Raw genomic sequence first — 22,325 nt, 5'->3', positions numbered from 1 at the left:
CATCTGTTGGGTTGTCAGGTTTGGACATGAGGAGTTAGATTGGTTAGGGTTAGAGTAAGAATATCAGGGTAAGTCAATCAGAGGCAGAGCAGGGCAGGTCATGCCTTCGCCATCCTGGGAAAAAAAAAATATACCGGCTGCCAACACACATGCTCACACACACATGCATGTTCACAGATGGATACACACAGTACATGTGCACGTATGGAGACGCAAACAGGTAGAACACACGCACACACGCTCACATAAACGCATAAACACAAATCGCTGCTGCATTTGTTTGTCTGCTCAGTTCTTTTTTTGTGTTTTTTTTTTTGCACAGTCTTTTGGCACTCACTGAAGACTCCAAAAGGTAAAAACGGACACCGAGCTACTCGAGTCAGTCTTGGCCAGGGCCGGTGCAGCACAGCACAGCATGGAACAGAGCAGTTAGCTGTGGGTCTGGCCTGGTTCTAGCCTGGGTTGGCCTAGTTCAGACAGAGTTTTGGCTATTTGTGGCCTGGCTGAGCAGTCATTTTGGCCACAGACACACACAACCCCTCTCTCTTTTTTCACTGGGTTGATTAATCAGAGCCCCCTTATCTGATACATACAAAATAAAGTAAAATACTGTATATAAAAGTTTAAACACACACTTACTGTATAACCATTTCTTCCACTGGTGATGTAACACCACAAAGTAATACCAAGAAAATAATATTCAAAATACTGATTTTCATAGAAAGAAAGAAAAGCACACTGAGGATGATGTCATGAGCTCATGAAGCTATATATTCTCTAGAAACAGACTCCTGACCCCCCAACAAACACACATTAATGCAAGCTAGATTGCTATACCTACTCCATATGTTATCATCATGAAGAAAGCAATGAGAGAAAGGTTTGCCATGTCGTGATGAGCTTTTTCCTTCATGAAAAGACAGGTTCAACCTCTAAATTTGGAAGCCGGTAGGTGGCTTTTTTTAATATGACACAGGGGAGAGAGCAGAGACTAAAACGTAGGATCAGTTCTTCTGTGGGAAATAAGAGAAAATGAATAACTTAGTAGAACAAACACTTCCTTTCTAAACCACATTTTTGAAGCAAATCTAAACAATTGCTTTGCATTTTTTGGCATTTACATACTACTCCCCGCTGTCAACAGACTGTAAATAGTGAAGAGGTAACGACGAAGTACCTGGATGACCCGGCTGTGTATGTGTTGGCCTCAGTACCCCCTCCTGTGTCAAATTTACTCATTCTACACAAGGTCATAACGACATTTCAAGTCAGATGCAAAATACTGCGCGGCTACAACTCTGTAAAAAGGTTGTAAAGAGGTAATAGTATGCAGTACCAAGGCTGTGATAACCATATAAATTTAAAAGGGTGCTCCATCTGCCGTTCTTCTCCCTATAACTGCTGAAACGGTTTATATAGTGACCTTGGAGCTACAAGGTTCCATCTGATATTCTAATCAGAAATGGCGTGGCTGTGGGTTCCTTTCTGAAAGTGTTTATTCAAAATAGGGGCAATAAATACAATTTTTACTGCCCCTTAGCACAAAATTACCATAATATACTGTATCTGTGCGGGGTTGATAGGGTGGCTGATAAGTTTAAAGACTCAATGATTACCTCTTTCTGGCTTCACTCTGCAGCCTCGGGTCTTCTGTAAAGCACTGTCTCACCTGCTGTAATTCTTAACTGCTCAAAAATGTATAGCAGGGAGAGAAGTGTCTTTGTTGCATAATATCCAATAAAGCATATGTGCCCACGAGAAAAAGTAAGAATAGAATGTTGAAGCAATTCCTGCCTGGTTATCTAAACAAGTTTAAAAAACGTCATGTATTATTTAACGTCCCTTAAAAAAGAAACGCAGAAAAAGTTGCATTAGCGACGGAACCTTATAATTCCAAGCTCAGTATACAGTAAAGACTGATGCTGCCGCTGTGGAGTCAACACATGATTGTCACCGTAATAAGGTGAAGTTGTGCGATGGTACGATGAAAACTGCCATCCAATCTCACTAACAAAGCTCAGAGTGCAAACATGAGCCAGTTCTACTGAACAACTGGTGGGAACTTCATGGCAGACGCACCAAATGTTTCTCAGTGATCTCACTTGAGCACGAGTAGCTGCTTTAAACAAGTGTTTTCAGCACCGTGTTCACACTGCGAGCAACATTATGAGTAAGTGGCTGGAGGTCAAATGATATACATATGAGAAATATCTCACTTAAGTTGGGAAAAAGTGAACATGTTTTGCTCACAGCTCATCAACAGCCAATCAGATGTCTGTGTTTGCTTCCCTAAAGATGTGATGTTGTGACAAGAGATTTTTTTCTCATGGGGAGCACTAAATGTAGCGATCAAAAGCTTTTAGTTCACTTTTACTGTGTAATGAATGTCTTAACACTGATGCTCGGTCAATAGTTGCATCCAGTGTTGGTAATCAAGTTGTTGGTGAGCTCTAAAATAGGTTTGGAAAAGTAAGTCTTCCTTTTATTAACTTCTTATATTTTAATATCTGGAAAGAAAAGTATATATCATCAACCCAATCAATAGAATAAAGAGTAGAAAGTACATTTCTGCAAAACTACAGATAAGTTTCTTTCGGTTCAATTTTCAATTTCCTGCTCGTCACAATGCTGGTTAGGTTTAGGCACAAAACCACTTGATCAGGGTTAGGAAAACATCATGGTTTGGCATAAAATACTTCTTTTATAGCCTAATACATGTACGTATGAATGTATCTGTGTTTTGCAGGAACGTTAACTGCTAACATTTTATCCTGGCAACTGGGCTGATATCATCTGATGGTTTAAACTTTGCAGTTGAGAACAATTGCTATGGTAGACGGGGAGAATCAACACTGCTTATCAGAGACTTTGGTAAGCTGATCAAAGTGTGAGTTTGTGTTGAGTAAGTGAGCAAATCGATTAAACTGCGAGAAAAACTTGAATGTTTCCAACAGCTGCAGATATTACACGATCCTACCTTGTGCAAAGACTAAGCCGACAGATTTAATTTTCTCTTTTGATGGAAAGAAATTTGGTAGCGGGGCCATGTGGACTCATTAAAACATGGGACTTGGACAGTAGCTGCCTCAGTAGAGGTTAAGTTAGGGCAGAATTATGAACCTGTGTGGTTAAAGGCCAGTCACCTGTACCAAAGCTGACAAGATATAATGGAAAAATCTCAAACGTAAAACACCACCAAATCTTCTGTTGCAGTGAACAAACCAGCATACTTACATATAAATGTACAAAGTACCATATGAGCTAGATAGAACCATCTGTACCTTCATTTTGATATGTTAGACTAGACTTGAACCCTCTCATTGCTTACAGCTTTACACCAACTTTACAGCTCAAAGTGAGCAGCTGCTTCTTCTTCATCAATCATTTTGAATGTCGTCGACATTTGAAAAAGGCAGTCCAGTCAGAAGACTGGAAGTCAAAGAAAGAGTTTCACCCCAAACACAAATATCCACCAAACAGATTCCCTCCCGCCTTGCTGGATATTCATCATTTTGGATAGAAGCTCTTCAAATTTTCTAATTTAAGTCTACAACATCCACTTTAAAAACACCATCCGTCGCTTTTTAAAGAAACTCAAAACGTTTCCAATAACGATCACGTTGTCACGTACACATTAAAAAGTGAGTTTCACCCAAAACGCTGAACCTTTGGTCCACAACTCCTTATAAAAATACTATAAAATGTTTCTGAATGCCATTTTTTTTTTCATACGTTTCGGTATAAATATGGAAAAAAAATCTATCCTACTGTGCAAGTGAGAGAAACAAATTTTGACACTTGAGGGTAGGGGAGGTATCTTTTTGTACAAATTGCAGGAATTCATTGAATGAAAAAGCGCTCCCGCCACACCTCGTTTCACAAATACTGTATACAGCATTGACCTCGAATGGATGTTGAGTATAGAATTTTATCATGATGATAAAAAATGAGAGATGAGTATATAGAGACGCTTGCTACCACCCCTTTCCTTTCCTCTCAGATGTGGCATGTACAAAACCTTTTTATCCAGAGCATCTCGTCGTCCACACTTTACAAAAGAAGACACACCTTTATAGTTGGTGTGTGTGTTGGCACATAAGCATTGGCACTCTGGTAACTAACTGTACCACTTCAAGAAGCTCTGTCCCACTTAAATCAAGGTAGATCTTGTAAGCAATGGCCACTGGGCAGGTTTTAATGAGGAAAAGGATCAAAAGTGCCAAATATATTTATAGTCCAAGCTGCCCCATTGCTGCAATACATCGAAACAAACAAGTCTTTAAAGATCTGTGTGTATGTGTGTGTGTTTTTTTGCAATATGTGAGAGTCTGAAGATGTAAAAAGTGTGAATTACAGGGAGGTTTGCTGTAGATCACTGTACTGCATCACACTGTATAGGTTTGTACAAGGAAGTAACTTCAAAATGACCCAAATCTCCATTTGCACTTATTTACAGAGATGGGGTGGAGGAGAATGTGATGCAGGGAGATGATCCAAGAGCAAGACGAGGATTGCAGGAAGAAAAAGTTTCCTCTGCTTCTCCACAAGCTCCTGGCGCTCTTCTTCTTCTTCTTCTTCTTCTTCCTGTCTTCAAAGTGCTCTTCTTCTCTTTTTGTCTCTTTTCTCTTGATTGTGGCTCTCGCTGTTGCTTTTGTTGGAGCATAAACAGTGCACGCAACAGAGGCTCTGCGCAAATGTGTGTGAATGTGGCTTTGCATGTGTTACATGTATTGCTGCTAACTGTCTTAGATGCGATGCTGCTAACTACTGTGCGTTGTTGGGGTGATTTATTGGTTCAGAAAATGAACCGAATTCCATGCACTGGATGCTATGGAAACAAAAAACGGATCTGTTTATGTATTTTTTTATATTCATGTATGTTTTTGTTTTATGTGTAATAAGTACTTCAGTTGCGAAAAGAAAGTAACAGAGTGTGTGTTTCTCAAACATGAGTCTGCATCCGCTGTGTGTGTCTTTGGGAATAGTCAGAGGGCGGAGACGAGTACGAGAAGCGAGTGGAGGTTCCATACTGCCCCAGCCCTGTTTCAGGACTCTGCTGTCCCGGCCCCGGCCCTGGCCCCGGCCCTGGTCCGGTCCCTTGTCCTGTTGGATACATCTCATAGGCTGGCCCTTCCTCTATGGGCGGAGCAAAGCCCATGCGGTAGCTGGCATACTGGGAGGGGTATCCGTAGTTGTCATAAGCCAGCTGGGTTGTGCTGTCCAGCAGGCCGCAGTCTCCGGGGTAATCTCCAGGTGATTGAAGAGCTGGATTGGGAGGTGCTTGCTGACTCTGCGCTGCCCTGGTGAAGGTGTTGAACTGGGCGTAGGTGGCATGGGACATCCTGGAAGGGGGGCGGGGGTCATAGCAGCCTGCCCTTGAGCCTGGCACTGCGCTTGGGGGAACGGCACCGCTGGGGGCGGCTGAGGGTCCGCTGGAAGTGGCACCGGCTGGTCCGCTGTTTGGGTTCGGGGAGCGAAACTCTCCCTGGTAGTGGATGGCACGGGACTGGGGGCGCGCCTCATCGTGGGTGGTGGCTCGGACGTTGTAGTAGCCGTTGGTTGGATCCTGAGATCAGAGGGGAGAATATTAGTCCTTCTATCTCATTATTTAAGCTGTTTATCAGAACAACAACATTGGTGTTTGAGTGGTAAAGACACTTAAACATCTGGTCTCTGCTTCAGTTAATCACGTTGATTAACTGAATGTTAATCATAAAGAAAGACTGTGAGCTCTACTGGAGGAGCATCTGCAATTTTTCTTAAATCAGCAACAAAACAAATAAAAGTATATAGTATATACTATGTGTTTTCAACAGCAAATCAAGCAACAGCGAATAAAACAAAATAATAATAAAAATAAATTATACATAGAAAACAAAAATTTTAATTAATTAAAAAACTGAAGTAAAAGTATGTCAAAAGATACTGACTTAGCCAATTTGATGTAATAAAGTGACTTTCCCATTATATCACACTAGATTCGTACTTCTCATATTACTTCTACTGTATATTGTCAGTAAGAGCCGGCTGATGTGGTTGGTGATATCGGTTGGCGCAGATGGTGTCACGCTGTTGATCATGCTATGTCCAAAAATGTAATGGTGTGTGAGTGATGCAGAGCACAGTAAGTGTATGAACACGAAACATAATGACACAACTTCATTTTATTATTTTACCAGGACAAACATGGTTTCCGATCAGCCCGTCCTCACCAGAAAATCAGCTGTATAGGTCGAGACCCATACTTACCTCCGCCAGAGAGGTTGTGTTTTCACCCATGTTCATTTGTTTGTTTATTTGTTGGTTGTTACCCTAACCCTTAGTTTGTGTATGCCTAAACCTAACATAACTGACATGTTCTACTGACATATGTCATTATTTTGTCATTATATGTCATTGTGGGAACAGTCATTTATGTTGTTTTGGGAGTCATTGGCAGTCAACCTAATTAGCCAGAGGACGACAGGAATCTCAACAGGGCAACAATTTGTTTCTTCCTTTAGTTTGGCGGGTTTGTTAAAGAACACAAGGTTTGGAGGATAGAAGGAGAGTTTAGCTCCACTCCAGCTTCAAGAAAAGGTTAATTATGCTCTGGCTGAGCTGAATCTGTGTTTGTGAACTGCAGTGGCACAGATTATATATAAAAATGGTATTGTTATGAAAACCAAGCTTTTAGCTCCGGTGCAAATAAGGAAAAAGAGCCTGAGGAAAAAAGCAGGAACTGGTAATTGGCACTTAATGATGGATATGACCACAAAGTTCATGACATGTGTTATGTTTTTGCACCATGCAGGATACAATGTTCAAGATGCTGCAGAAATCAAAGTCAAAACAGTAAAACGTCTCATTGCTCTCACCTTGAGCTCGTACTCCTCCCTGGTGTCGCCCTCGCTCCTGATGTCCTGCTTCAGGTCCATGTCGTCTTTGAACGGCTGAGTGGAGGGAGAGAGGGAAACAGAGGGCAGAAACTAAACCATCAAACAACGAAACACACACACGGAAAGAGGGAGGGTGAGAAAGGAAAGGAGAAGAAAGAGAGGGAGGGGAGAGGAAAACAGAGTTTCAGCTTTTTCATCCCAAGAGAGTGAAAGACGAGAAACGATTCGTTTGGAGAAAAGGTTTTGGGCCGAGCTTTAAAAGTGCTCCAGAGGAGTCGCGTCGATTAAACTCTCCAGGACTTCCAGGACGCTTTCTAAAAGGAAGACAAGTGTGTGTTTGTCTGTGTTCATATCTGTTAATTATGTGTGAGCGTGTGCTTTCATGTGTGCAAATTTAAAGCAGCTACGACAAATCTTTATTTTTTGTTGATTCTGGTGGTCCCTGTGGACAAAAGCGGTATGTGCACCACTGCCTTGTGTCATAGAGCACTTGATGGGCTAGCATGTGGATTTGTTTTGAAAGCGAATAAAAGAAACAAATGGCAATAAGGTAATGTATCTATCACCAGTATGCTTTCAGAACCAACAGATCCACAGAGGATGCCATATCCACTGCCCTCCACTCAGGCTTCACACACCTGGAGAATAAGAACAGCTACACCAGGATGCTGTTTGTTGATTTCAGCTCAGCATTCAACACAATCCCAGCCATGAAGCTGACTGGAAAACTTAACATTCTGGGCTTCAGTATAACACTCTGCAACTGGATATTGGACTTTCTCACAAGCAGACCCCAGACAGTTCAGACTGGAAGTCACACCTCTTTTACGTTAGCGTGCAACACCAGAGCCCCTCAGGGCTATGTGATCAGCCCAATCCTGTTCACACTGTACACCCATGACTGTACTCCCAGGCATCAGGAGAACTCTATAGTAAAGTATGTGGACGACACCTGAACAACGATGAGAGTTCATATCAGGAGGGTGGGTGGAGAACAATCAACTGCTCAACATCAGAAAAACCAAGGCTCTGATTGTTGATTTTAGAAAGAGGGAGGCAAAGACACACACCCCTACATCAGCAGAGCTGAGGTGGAGCAGGTGAACAGTTACAGGTTTTATGTAATTACAATCACTGCAAACCTGTCTTGGTCATCACACATCAGCACCCTGTTTAAAAAAGCACAGAAAAGGCTCTACTTCCGACAGAAACTTAGGAAGGCTTTATTCCGGAGCAAGACTCTTCAACTTTTACAGAGGAGCAATAGAAAGCATCCTGATTGGAAACATCACAAACTGCCATGGTTCATCACGGCCCAGGACAGGACGGCTCTACAGCGGGTGATTAAAACTGCCCAGAACATCACTGCTACACCCATCTACAGAGCATCAGTGATCTCAGTGAAATGCGATGTCTGCACAGAGCCCAAAGGATACGAAAGGACGACACTCACCCCAGCCACAGTCTGTTCACCCTGCTGCCATCTGACAAAAGATACGGAAGTATCCGCTGCCATACACCCAGATTACAGAGCAGCTTCATTCCCCAGGCCATGAGACACTTCAATTCATCGCCAACACTCTTTTTTGTAGCATAAAAGGACTCAAACCAAGCTTTGTTTTTGATACCCTAGAGTTGTAAAAAATGACAAATGTACCTTGTGCATGATGATCGTGAAACATTCAGTAAACTTTTCGAGTAATGTTAACTAGGCTGCATGTAAGCTTATGGATTCGGTTGCTCTGTAATACTGATTTTGTTGAGCTTAAGCTTAAGTTATCAAGCCTCCCAATAATTTTATGTCTTTATAATAAGGCAACAGTAAGCTATAGCTTGGTAGCATGGCCAACATAAAATCTTACATTATAAATAAGTTGCCGTACCACCAGACTACAGAGCAGCGTCTTTCCCCAGGCTGTGAGACTATTCAATTAATCTACAGCACGCCACCATAACTATTATTAACTATAATAACTACAAATAAATAGCCAGTCTTCTCGCTGATGGTCTTGTTTGCTTATGTAGATCATGTAGTGGCTAAAAGTTCCTTGTTGTATGTTAATGTACTATCACTTTCATTTGCATCGCATGTGTTTTTGCATATTTGCAAGGTTTTTTTGTATGTCACGTACTTTATAGTGTGTACATGATGTTTCATGTCTGTATTTTCTTTATTCGTGTGTATGTACATTTATAGTACAGCGGGCGCTTTTTTTTAATTTTTGGATATCTTTGTTGTTAGAATGTGCGTGTGTTCTTGCAGGCAGGCCTTGTGCAAGTGTGCTTGTGTGTGTGTGTGTGTGTGTGTGTGTGTGTGTGTGTGTGCTCCTGCCATGTTGCCCTTTGTGTCGGTGTATCTGTGCATTCAAGGCCATTGACCCATATGCCTCCTCTCCGCGGCCCCCGGTGACTCAGATGGGTGTCTACTCACGGAGTACATGGCCTTGACCATTCGGTTTGCCGTGGAGACATCGGCCGCCTCCTCCTCCAGGCTGTGGGTCTCTTTGTTGACCGTCTCTACCTTGATGTCTGGTTTACCGAGGGTGACACCCCGTCGACCTGGAAGAAGAGTACAACCTCAGGTCATAATCTGAGTCAACGTCAAGAGAATTATTGATTTTTTTAAAACAGTCTGGTTAAAAAAGTAAAACAAAACAACAACATTTTATTCTGATTAATTCTGTTTTTGTCTGACTTGTCTGGTCCACTCTCTGCCTTGTTTATTTTCTCTCTGTTGATATTGGTGCATTAAGCAATTTGGCAGGCTGGCAGCTTCAAGAGGCAGAAAAAGATAATGATTTGGATTTTGAGGACTTCAGTGTTCATCATGAGCAAATGAAAACTGCACATTCATTTGGCATAAATATCTTTTTTAGAGGCCTGCATCAGTTGAAAATGAAGATGAACATTTTGTGGTAGTTATTTCTGTCAGAGGGTGTTATGATTGTAAATTCTGTATTAATCCACACACTTAACTTGAGCTGAATGTAAATATTCTTTTTATGACATTTTGCATAGTTTCAAGTGAAAACAGACAACTTTCCCCCTTCCTAGCGTTTCCAAGTGTTTTTTTCCAATGTCGCAAAGACAACTGGATGGATTTGTGTTTTCCTCAGAGCAGCAACCATCAAGATCACGGGACAAAAACACCAGTTTATTCCACGTTTAGTTTGTAATGGAGAAATGAGAGCAGATAGAGATGATGGCAAGCGAGCAGCCTGAGTGACCAGTCAGCCTTCATTTTATCTGGAGATTTTGAAATGTGACGCTGCCATTATTCTATAGCCGTTACATTGTGCAATCTATATTTACTTCATAATTACATTAAAGAAAAAAACTTGTCTACTACCAGTTTAACTTGGACTGACAGAACGTTAAGATTTTCATTTTGTGTAGTGTAGTTTTATATCCACTGTCGGATTTCTAAATTTGGTGACTCCTTGTGGCGATTTCAAAGACATGGTGGTATTGTGTCATTTTTCTACAAACAGAAACTTATGCAAGTGGAAAAATGAAATGAACCTGCATCTCAAAATCTCCACAGTTTGAATCAAATATCAAAAAAGTCACTGAATTCCTGTAGCCTACCTGGGCATCTGGCTTGACGACCAATTTACATTTAAATGCCACATCAGCAATTTAGTTTGTTAATTATTTAAAAAAATATTTTTTCTATAGAAATAAATAATGTCACTGAACTGTAGGCTCCTCAATACTTCAATACTTTTTAGTTTTTGGTGGAGCAGAGGGTGCTAAAAGAGGTTTCTCTCCTCCTCTCTTTTTTTGTTTTGGTCCTGACAAACAACAACACAACTTTACAATATACAATAAAGGACACAAAATTCTGAGCAAAAAGGTGAATCTTCAGCATTTTAAGCCCCTTTCAGACACACGGCTTGTTACTGTAAATGACATTCAGTACACATTTACATGTTTGTCTCATATTTGATTAAGCATTTTACAGAAAAGTCAGAGTGAAAATCTTATTAGGTCAGACTTTTCAATAATACTTTCTACATAACAGGAATCTGAACGAGTGCTGTAGCATTAACATAAAGGCTGTAGCAGCACAAGGTTAAATATGCACATGTTGAGATTAAACATATTTTATGTCATTTCATTAAACATGGTTTAGTTAGGTGGGAAATGAAAGAAAAAAATGGATTTTGCGCCTATAAAACTGGTATATTCCTGTATCAAACGCTGTCTTGTAAATACTGAAATGAGAATACTGCTCATTTTAATTGATATACTGGAGCACAGAGCAGTCAATACTTGTCAACATGAGCAACTCTCCTCCAAAAGCAGAAACCTTGAAAGTAAAGATTTAAATCTGTGAAGTCTTGAGCTGCTTCGTGCAGTAAATGAGAGACAGCTTATCTGGAGCCACGACGATGTTTGTTTTTTGAGTTTCTATTTCCAAACGATATCTGTTCTGTAGTGCTGTTATCAGCTCTGAACCAGAAAATATACTCTTATCCCCAGAAAATCCCTCTGGGGACTCTGCCAGTCACCTTCATTGTCTTTCCCGATTTCTTTATTCGAAGTAGCTCAAAATTAAACAACTTAAAGACACCACACGTCCTTCGCTCTCTCCAGTTTGTGTTTACATAAAGCTAATTGGATTGCCGCAGGCTGTAGAAATAACATATAGGAATTCATAATTTAAATACTATTCACTTTTAAATGCTCTTGTTTTCTGCTCTGTTATTTATGTACTTTATCTAGTGTATGAGCCGCATATAAATACGATTTATTTAAAAAATAATCATACAATTCATGTCAGTGGAATGAAAAGGGAATCACACAGTAGGCGTTTTAAGGCAGTTTGCCATATTATATGAATATTCATTAATCTCATTTAAATAAAATGCTATACGGCTGGCATATGTTCCTTTCTCCGAACGTGGAGAGGCAGAATGACAGCTAGAGAGAGTGGATGAAAGAAAGACTGATAGAGACATACAGTATCTGTGTGCGTGCCTCTACACACACACACACACACACACACACACACACATTAAAGAAACTACTGTGTGCACTCACTGCCTTTGCGTTGGCGGTAAAGGAAGAAGGCGAGCGCCAGTAGAAACATAAGCAGCAGAATGGAGGAGCCCACCGTACCACCGGCAATAATTCCCACTGGAACAATATCTGAAACAAACACAAGCAGAAAAGGGGTCGGGTTGAGGGACAGCTGCTGTCTCATTGTTACAGAAACCTGCTGTCGTTTAAGTATAAATCCTGTTGTGTCCGACAGTAGCTTAGTACTGGATCTCTGAGGGCTGGTTATGTTGATAAGGCATGCAAGTCAGACAAGGGATAAAAACAGTGGTAGTGTACATGTGAGGAGAAATCTAAGCTCTCTCTTTCTCTCTCTCTCTCAAAGATGTTGATTTTCTGAAGCTTGCGAAATCTGACAGCTGAAAGAAAAAGAGCCAGATAAGACTGACAGAGCATGAAGAAATCATTTTCTCAATGTAATGTGACATACCAAGCTCTCAAAATAAAATGCAAAGCCATCCAGAATGGAATTATAACACTCTATGTTTCATCAGTACTCCGGCTGAGGCCTCTGCGTAATAACATTGCTCAAGGGCACTTCAGTTTGTAACCGAGACAAGAGCTTCTTTCTCAGGGACATTAGAGATGCTGTGTGGAATTTTCATTGTAAACAAACGCTTCTGCGTACTGTCTGTGCTTCTCAATAAAATGCATTGAGCGTTGAGTGATGAATACGCTTCCTCTTTATAAAACTATGAAAAGCTGATTGTTTAAAATATTTTGAGACTTGCACAGTTGACAGGTTGCTCCCTCCACATGAGCTCGTGTGTATTTTCTATCGAACAAGTTGAATGTCTTTCCGACAATTTAGGAGATATGCAAAGACTTTTCTTTAATGTTTTAAAAGTATATTTTCTTTATAAGGGAGGTCTTCCTCTGCTCTTCTTTTACTGACACAATGCTACTTTTACTAGAGATGTGTGTGATTAGGCAAATAGTCAATTAAAAACTTGCTACGCTCGCTAGTCGGTTTAGCTTATCCTTATTATTTTATGTAAACAATGAAATTGCATATTTAAAAAAAATGCATGTAAATGTTGTGTCTTCCTCTTCCTTCCTGTGTATTCACTCAATAAAAAGGCTCTGGTATTTATCAGGCACGTCTCCCTAAGGCTTTTCATCACGTTGAATATTGTTTTTTTTTTAAAGATGTTGTTCGTTAACTTTAATTTGGTGAGTTGTCATGTTTTGTAAGACAGGTTTGGTTATTGAAGAACGTGATTAAATGGGAATGTTGCTTCAACCAGCTTTGTATCATTACAGTGTTTTAGAGCTGTTGTATCAACTACAGATCATTGTTCTGCACTTTGTATGCGCACATCCATCAAGAAAGAGAGAGACATCGCCAAGGGGCGTCTCACCAAACTCCAATCAAACTGTCTAAACTAGGCAGTTCTGATAAGCTATAAACAAAGATTCTGATGCTACATGGCCTGTTTCTCACCTAAAATGCTTTCAGAACTATATTTTAGAATACAATTTGGCTGCAATAGAAAAAGTTTGTGAACCGTAAGTGCCCACCATATTGTTCCTGAGGCTGAAAAAACTCCAATCTACTAATACAATATTTTTTGTTACCACCTGACCGCTTAACAGTTCCTGTTTCAACACGAACTCCAAGCCAAAACCAAGCACCGCCCAACTTGCAGTACGTCACCCATCAGCGGATGTGTTTATTGGTCCGGTGCAGTGCATTCTGGTTGTTTAACCTCATTGATTAAATTGTTCAGTTTTCACTCTTTTCTGAATGTTTTCCTACTTTTAGACAAGTCAGCTAGTATAAATTAAAACTTCCTTTCCAACATTGGGGAAACTTGTCGTTAGGAACATCCCTTGTCTTTCAGCAAATATCAACATACAGGTATAACTATATATGTATTATCAGAACTGAAGACGATATAGCACTTGGAATATAGATGTATTAAAAAAATTGGATACCGAGTGATGTTTGCTCCTGGTGAACAACTTTTATTTAAATAATGGGCTCCATCTTGAAATCCAGTTCTCACAATGCATCCATTAATTCAACATGGGATACATACTCAGTGTGCTCATATAGAAATGTTTTGCTTGATCTATCTTGCTCTTCTCTATTGTGATGATAAATGCTATACAATGCACTTATTAACTGTGACATGACTACTATGTTCACTGCCATATTATTTGTTTCTCCATACCCGTCTCTTCCAGGGTGATGATCATGGTGCCGGGTCCGAAGGAGTTCCAGGCGGTGCAGTTGTAGGGCGAGTGGAAGTCAGACTCCATGACGTTGTTGATGGTGAGGGTGGAAAGGACGGCCCCGCCCTGTGATGGTGGTTTGCTCTGCTCCACAGTGTACCTCTCCATCAGAGTGCCCTTCTCCTTCTCCCATACGTTCTCCTTCCACGCCCACACCTGAAACACAAATTTAAGAAGGCTTAGCTTTATCCTGAATTATTAGTATTGGTCTGAAGAGTTGCTGACTCGAACCTCATTGAGATGACTGACATGTTGGTTTGGGAACTGAACCAAATAATAGAAGAGGATGGAACTATGCACTAATTTCAAGTTGGGCTGCAACATACTGTATGTAGTCAGATATCTATCCTTGAGACACAGCTCTTCATACAGGGGTATGAAAACTCACCTGGTTACCAGAGAAGTTGGAACTCCTTTCCAACTATCTCAGGTTAGCTTAGTTGGTATCAAACTTTATTTACTCTTCTTATATCTATGTTTTACCTCAATAGTTAATCATAGTTATTTTGTAATTGATGCCTTTATTATTGTTTATGACTCTGTCATGTGTTGATTAAAAGGTGGTCTGTAAAGTTTCAGCATCATTTTAACATTAAATTATAACCAACTAGAACTACTGTATTATATGCCTCTGCTTTAAAGAAGGTACAGTTCCTAAGAAGCTACAATATGGTACAAGTTCACTGCGACCTCACAATGTATAAGGTTGCAGTGACCTTTGACCTCCAAAATCGAATCAGTTCACCCTGGAGTCAAAGTGTGGGTTTGTGCTAAACTTGACAAAAATCCCTTAATGCATTCTTGAAATATTTTCCTCACAAGATTTGAGCTCAGTGACCTCTGAAATGAAATCAGTTTATCCTTGAGTCAAAGTTGACATTTGAGCCAAATTTGAAGAAACTCCCTCAAGGCGTTTTTTAGATACTGCTTTCACAATACGCAACGTCACGATGACCTTGACCTTTGACCTCCAAAATTTAATCAGTTCATCCTTCATCCATGTACCAAATTTGAAGAAATTCCCTTAAGGCATTCTTGAGACGGCGTGTTCACAAGATGTGAGGTTGCAGTGACCTTTGACCTTGAACCACCAAAATCAAATCATGTCATCATTGAGTGTATATAGATATTAGTGCCAAATATAATGTAATTACCTCACGGCGTTCTTGAGATATCAGGTTCATAACATGCAAAGCTCTGGTGACCTTTGACTTTCAAAATCTAATCAGTTCATCCTTGAGTCAGAGTGGACATTTGTGCAAAGTTTGAAGAAAAATCCTCAAAGCTTTCTTGAGTTATTGCATTAACAAGAATGGCCCGGACGGATGTACAGACGGACAACTGGAAAACATAATGCCTCTGGCCCTGGCTATCGCCGGCGGAGGCATCAAAATATATGTAATAAAAAGTCTGTGATTTGTTACTTTTTAACGGGGGGATTCCCAAAAACCCTGAGCAAACTTAATATTTACTCAAAATGACATCTTTGGTCATGTCTCCCCTAAAACATTTTCTTACAGGGGCGGTTTGGTCTGAGGGTCTATTCTCAGCAGCACAGAGGCCACTGAATAATCATGAGAATATTATAGGAATACTACAGGCAGCATTGTGTCTCGATGATTCTCTCACTCGTTGGCTGTTGTAGGCTCCAGGGCCGGCATAGACACTCCTATGTGGTCAAATGAGGTGTCAATCAAAAGGTCAGAGGTCGGCAGCCATCTTATTATTACTTGTACTGCGAAATAATGGTGTTAAGGAGTGTAATGGAAGGAGATACAGACAGATAAAAATAAAAAAAATAATAATAATATTTAGGGATCCTACATATTTAAGACACTATAACCAGCAATTTATATCATATTTTATTTCTTTATATTTTTTTCTTTTTAAGAATATTACAGATCTGGGATGAAACATACAGAAGGGTAGGACTGAGAGAAATGAAAGGCACAAAACCGTCTGCTGCTTCAGCATCACTAACAGTGCCATGGATTTATTTTATTTATTTGTCAGGCTACTGATATTTCAGATTCGTGGTCAGGGTCATAGATTCTAACTCACTCAAAGCTCCGTTAGATAAAGGATCACTGGTTTCAGGCCACTAGAAAGCACTTTGTAGGCAAAACCTGCTCTAAGCCTGACTCTCTGTGATCTGGCACTTAAAAAGGATTGCATTAAAACGGTAAAGCAGGTGTACGTCAATTTAGGATTAAGTTAAGATCAAAGGCTCGGTACATCTGTAAACTAAAGCACTTGTAAATCTATAAATCTGTGCCTAATCAACACAGCAGGAAAAGTCCTTTAAAGTGATAGAAGCTCTGTATCAGTGCGATGATGACGCAATTTCCAATATGTTTTATTTGTTTGATTTTTATCTAAACTGCTGCAATCACCCGATTTCCCCTCAGGGATCAATAATGCTAATTTCCCTTAATCTTATCTTATGTAGTATTAACCACACACACATAGAGACACACACACATAATCACAAGTAAACATTCATCAAACAGATGGGCTGGAAAGGTTAAGCGAGTCTGGGCAGGAGATATATTTTAAGCAAAACAAATTATATTCTCACACCTTGGTAACTATTTTTTTCTCCCGGTGCGGTATATGCCTAATTAAAATTTGTGCAGCAACTTTTCAGGCTGGGAGAGAAAGAAATTCCTCACAAATAAACCAGAACACACACACACACACACACACAGAGTGCAGCAAGTGTACATGAGCGATAAAAACCCGAGCAGGTTTTTCTACTTTAAATCTGCTGAGGTAGAAATTTAAGGGTATTAAATATGAAGCAAGGTGATATCAAATATACATAGAGCCACATGTTGTGCTAATGTACCTTTTAACCTGGTTTGAAAAAATGAAACAGGAGAATGTGATCATAAGTGGATAAGGGGAAATTAAAAAAGGCCCCAAATCTTCTGCTTTTTTCTCTCTGACACTCTTACGTAACGCGCCTTTCTGTCTCCACAGTCTGCCTCTCAAAATCCCTCCATTTCTTCCTTTATCGCTTTTTCTCACAATAATTTGTTGCACCACCACTGTCTATATTTCTGTCTCTTTCTCATTTTCTCATTGCCTATTTTACACACAGTACACACACGCAGCGTGCGCATGCACACACACACTCACAGCATCATATCCATATTTTATAAGTCCTTGTGTCTCTGCATTAAGCCGAGACTATAATGTCGTATCACATTATACGCTCTTAGCTCTCTGCCAGTGCAGCAGGGGGGCTGAAGCTTCCTAAAAGCTCTGATTTCTGTCATGTCGGCACTGCACAATTGGATAATTGACGCTGAAAGGTACAGAATTTTACTCTCCCGCCATCTCTCTCCCTCTTATTTCAATCTGTGTCACCCTCACTGTCTCCCTCACTCATTCTAGCCTTCAAACACAAATGCCATCACTGGATTTATTTCCATTTTCTGGCTACTTTTTGTCATTTGTGAGCATTCTGGTATTTCCCATTTTTTAAGCTTTATATCACATACAATACCACTCATTTTGTAGCTTCTATAGTGCACAGGCACTTTATATTAAACTGTAGCTTGATCAAATATTGCACTCAGTGACTTCAAGAAAAGGCAGGAATGAAAAAACTGCATACATTTCTGCAGTTATGGCACATTCGGGATATTCCATTACAGTTTGCTGGTGAGGCAGTTTGTGTGAACACTTTCCTATAAAGAAAAAATGGTGACCACTTTGAAAGGAATCACTGAGTTGGAACAGTTTTGGTGTGAGGTTGATACTATAATCAAGACTGCATGGAGGCTGCACTGACCCTCCCCGGTGACCATCAATAAGTAACTGTAACTTTAAATGGTCTTAAAGCCACAATATGTAGAATTAGTTATCTAGTTACTTAAGCATTTCCTTTAGCAGCATCAATCATACATCATAAAGTCACAGTGCTTCTCAGAGAAGCATCTTTAATGCCTCATTCAGGCGCAACTTGGTAGAAATTGTTAAAAGTTGCAGTGCAGAACTTTTGTCTCCCCCTTCTGGTCGTGAGAGTAATTACGCAAACATTGTTGACACTGCTTACAGGTGAGCTTGCACCCATCGCTCCGTTTTTTATCTGCTGCATCAGAAGATTTTCCTGGATGCCTTTTAGGTTTTTCAGCGATACTTCTAGTTGGTACTCCGTCGCTAGGGTTCTTCTCCTCTTCAGCTCTGGCAAACCAATCAGTACTGGTTGGTGTAAAATGCATCACTACTAGTGCACCAGCGCAGGAAAGTCGCAACATAGTCCAGATTTAAAAACTCCAGTTAACTGCAAAATACAGATGTAACAATGAATGTAACAATGATAATTTGTATATAAAGTCCCGCACTCCAGCTTTGAAAAGGTGAAAAACATCACTCACAGATATAAAAATCATTGCTACACAAAATAGTTTGTTTTTTTTCTCCCTTTTTTCTTCTGATTTTACCTCTTTTGGCTCTTACAATTAGTCAAATAAAGCAATATAAGAAGGATAAACCTTTGGTTGAACCCATTGAACCCATCTGTCACAATTCACTAAGGCTGCCACAAACAATTATTTAGATTTTCCATTTATCTGTCAGTTATGTTCTTAATTAATTGATACGTTTTTTGGTCAATAAAATATGATCAAATGGTGAAAAATATTGATCAGTGTTTCTCAAAGCACCAGATGACGCCCTCAAATGTCTCTTTTTGTCAACAACCTGTCAAAAACCCAAAGATGTTCAGTGTACTGTCATCAAGGAGTAAAGAAAGCTGGAATGAGAGAATTTTGACTTTTTTTGACAAGTAGTGACCAAGGCTAAACATCAATAATTCAACTGACGATGACTATGTCAGACGGTCACTATGTCTTGTGTGGATTCTTGAGGTGAAATGGAGGTATCTCGGACTAAAAAAGTTGGAAACTTCTGTCTTATAAGACCTGAGTTGTGGCTTATGGGCTTGTAAGAACAGAAAAAATAAAAGTCACATCAATAAAGCTATAAATGATGCTGGACGCCAGCTAAAAAAGAAGGTAGTAATGTTGTGAGTCTCAAGGTTATGTTCTATTGTTCTACTGCCAACAAGATAACTCAGGGGTTTGTTGGACAGATCGCCCTGAGGTCAGACCAGCTGATCATATTTTGGTGATTAGCTGGATACTGTGTTTCTATGAGATAACCTTTTCATTTTCAATATTTCCATATTAAATACACATGGTTTAATTTACTCATCTTCGACTCTCCAAACATCAAACTGTTATTCAAATACTGACATAAACATGTGGCAATACTAGGAGCTTTGTTTTCTTTTTTTCCTGATTTTCTGCACCCGAATATTTCAGCTGAACATGTGTACCGTACAGTGTGTCTCCTCATTCAACACTACAGCAGCTGTTTTTGATGAGTCACACCTTCCACCACAGAGGAGGAACAGATTGTTCTCACATACTCGTCGTGACACAGTTGGAGAACAATGCCACTTGTGCCAATCGCTAATAACACAAGCTGAAGAGGAGGATATAAAACTTGTTTTGTTTTCAGGCCGGACGAGGAGCTGATCAGGCTGAGGCTGATGCAATCTGAAAAAGGTCGAGCACCTCTGCAGCAGATTACAACTTCCAAAGATGGACTTACAATCTTATCGGGTGGGGGGGTGCTGGCGATGTAACACTTGATCTCTCCTCTCTCCCCTCTGACAGCGTACTGGACTGGATCGCTGGAGATGATGGGGGGACCTGAGACACAGAGACGTGAGAGGATTACCACAACAAAACCTAAGGGTTGAGACCACACAAGCATTGAACTTAACAAATCAGCAACTCACATTAATGTTTACAATAAGAACTACAACGAGGCACCATTGAGAGGATTTTACACTACAGTTTACAGATTGATATCCTGGTTCCAGACGTATCAATAAATGCTGACATTTAGTAATTGGGTCAAGGCTGCAACTATAGATTACTTATATTGTTGATGAATCTGTTGATTATTTTCTTGATTCATCGATTAGTTGTTTGGTCTATAAGAATAAAAATAAAATTGTGAAAAATCAAAGGTTACATTCTACTTATAAGCGTTTTACCAAAAAGACCATATTCAGATGTAACCCTTTTGTAATCACCAACATTTTGATTAGAAACTGTAATTTAATCAAATCACTTTCCTCAGTTACTGTAATGGATTACAATAACATTCATTCTGTAATTTAATTACAGAATTCTGTTACATGTAGGCAATTATCCCCAAACGTTGGTGACATCAACAGGTGAAACCCTGAACTATAAATCAAAACCTTTGCTATAAGTATCTATGGCAGGATTACAATTACATTAAGTTATACATAAACCCAGCTTGAGAACCCAAAACAGAGAAAGCGATCATATTTGTAGCTGTGTTCTCCCATCCAGTCACAGGTATAAACCGCTCCGAGCAATGAACCAGATACCTTCCTTTGAATTAACTGTGTTAACATACTGTCCAGTTCGTGAACAAGTGTAAACATAGTCAGCGCCACACATTTCACAAGGACACGCCAATGAATGTCCCTGCTTTTGGTTTGACCAGCCGTTTTGTCAGTTGCCGGAGATTTAAGGAGCATTTTTGAACTCTCCTTTCCTTATTGTGTTCTTGGTGAATCAGTTTTGATTTATGAAGTAATTGCTGGTCTCTCATGGGGACAGTACCGGCATTGAAATATTGGCTTTGGGCCTGTTTAAGGCTGAAAAATTAGCTGTAGGGATTGGGTCAGGCTCGGGCTGGAATGAATCAGACCGGGTCGACATAAATACAAAGCCCATGCAGTTCTTTATTTTGTGCATTCAGTGGCTTCAGCTGTCAGGGGGATACAGATACGTGCATGATGTAGATAATGACTTTAGATTATACAGACACATCATTTTGTAATTCATCTTCCACGTTTGATCAATAGCAGCGCTTTGTTCTACACATATCTGCTCATATCAGCCCTTATTAATAGCAGAGCGACTGAACAGACACTGACCGTTGACAGTGAGTGTAACCTCGGTCTCTCCCACTCCGATCCGGGGCACGATGGCCTTGCAGACATACTGGCCTGCGTCGGCTTGGCTTACTGACTTCAAATACAGCTGGTTGTTGTTGCTGAGCACCTGGACACACACACACACACACACACACACACACACACACACACACACCAAGGTATAAGCAGGATTGTAGATTTGTGAGGTGGAGAGCGGAGAAAGACAGACAGGGAGAGATGTTCTAAAGAGGGAGGGAGGGAGGGAGGGAGGGAGATCTATATTTAATTCATAAAACATGTTGATTTACTCAGCAGGCTCCATTAGTTTTTCCTGGAGCTTTTCATAACTTTTTAGGCATGAATTAAAGATTTAGGATATGAAGATGGAGTTTCACTTCCAATCGTCTGCTTTACAACTGAGCAAACATTTATGAGGTCTGGGTCGTTTGTACAGGTCAGGCTCGAGGTTTTCTGGAGGATTATTTAGAAGGATGGAATTCACACCAATATGTATTGTTCTGACTCCGTCTTACATCCTGTATAATGAAAATGGATGTAGAAATGGAAACTTAAATAAGACATCATTTTAAGTGCAGGCTTCAAGGTCAAAGGTCAGAGGGCGGTTTGTTGGTGATGGTTTGTTCTCACCATGTTGGAGCCCTTCTTGGTCCAGGTGAGCGTGAGAGGGGGGTTGCCAGACCACTTGCAGTTCAGAGTGACGTCAGAGTCCACATCTACAGTAACGGGCCTGGGCTCCACTACCAGTATTGGGCCGACTGAAAGAGAAGACACAGAGACGTTTTTATGACATATAGCCTTTGGGATCACCAAGTGGCTAAATAAATGTGGTCTTGCTTTTCTTCTTGTGTGAAAAGGAAATTAGTGGAGTTGACCTGTTTGCCTGTTATTAATTAAACTCATTGTATTTGCATGTTGGATAGCATATATCACGGGGGTTTTACATAATTTTAGGACATTTTTGAATCTTTTAAACTAAGATTCCTACATATTGTGCTATTTAATTCTATTTTCAGTAATAACTGTTTTCAGTTTGTGTACTTTTTTACATAATCAATTTTATTTACTTTACTCTGTTTATGTGCAGGCTTTAACAAGAATTTCCATAAGGCTTTATTGAATTGGACTGAAAA

At 40.1% G+C, this 22,325-nt stretch overlaps 1 protein-coding gene across 1 annotated transcript in view; it reads right to left on the bottom strand.

Moving 5' to 3' along the window:
* Positions 1 to 4,688: 4,688 nt before the first annotated feature.
* kirrel1b (kirre like nephrin family adhesion molecule 1b) overlaps positions 4,689 to 22,325 on the bottom strand; it is a 67,981-nt gene continuing 50,344 nt past the window's right edge. The window contains exons 9-16 of the mRNA XM_073491644.1: positions 21,823 to 21,950; positions 21,175 to 21,301; positions 19,806 to 19,906; positions 14,120 to 14,336; positions 11,925 to 12,032; positions 9,310 to 9,437; positions 6,858 to 6,968; positions 4,689 to 5,566 (exon numbers count right to left, since the gene is read on the bottom strand). Of these exons, the coding sequence (XP_073347745.1) occupies positions 4,943 to 5,566; positions 6,858 to 6,968; positions 9,310 to 9,437; positions 11,925 to 12,032; positions 14,120 to 14,336; positions 19,806 to 19,906; positions 21,175 to 21,301; positions 21,823 to 21,950 (1,544 nt within the window). The 3' untranslated portion in view covers positions 4,689 to 4,942. The remainder of the gene's footprint in view (positions 5,567 to 6,857; positions 6,969 to 9,309; positions 9,438 to 11,924; positions 12,033 to 14,119; positions 14,337 to 19,805; positions 19,907 to 21,174; positions 21,302 to 21,822; positions 21,951 to 22,325) is intronic.

This window comes from Pagrus major, chromosome 21 (assembly GCF_040436345.1).
Source record: "Pagrus major chromosome 21, Pma_NU_1.0".
Lineage (NCBI taxonomy): Eukaryota > Metazoa > Chordata > Actinopteri > Spariformes > Sparidae > Pagrus > Pagrus major.
The sequence above is the reverse complement of the archived record's forward strand: the minus strand, read 5'-3'. Positions and strand labels throughout refer to the sequence as shown.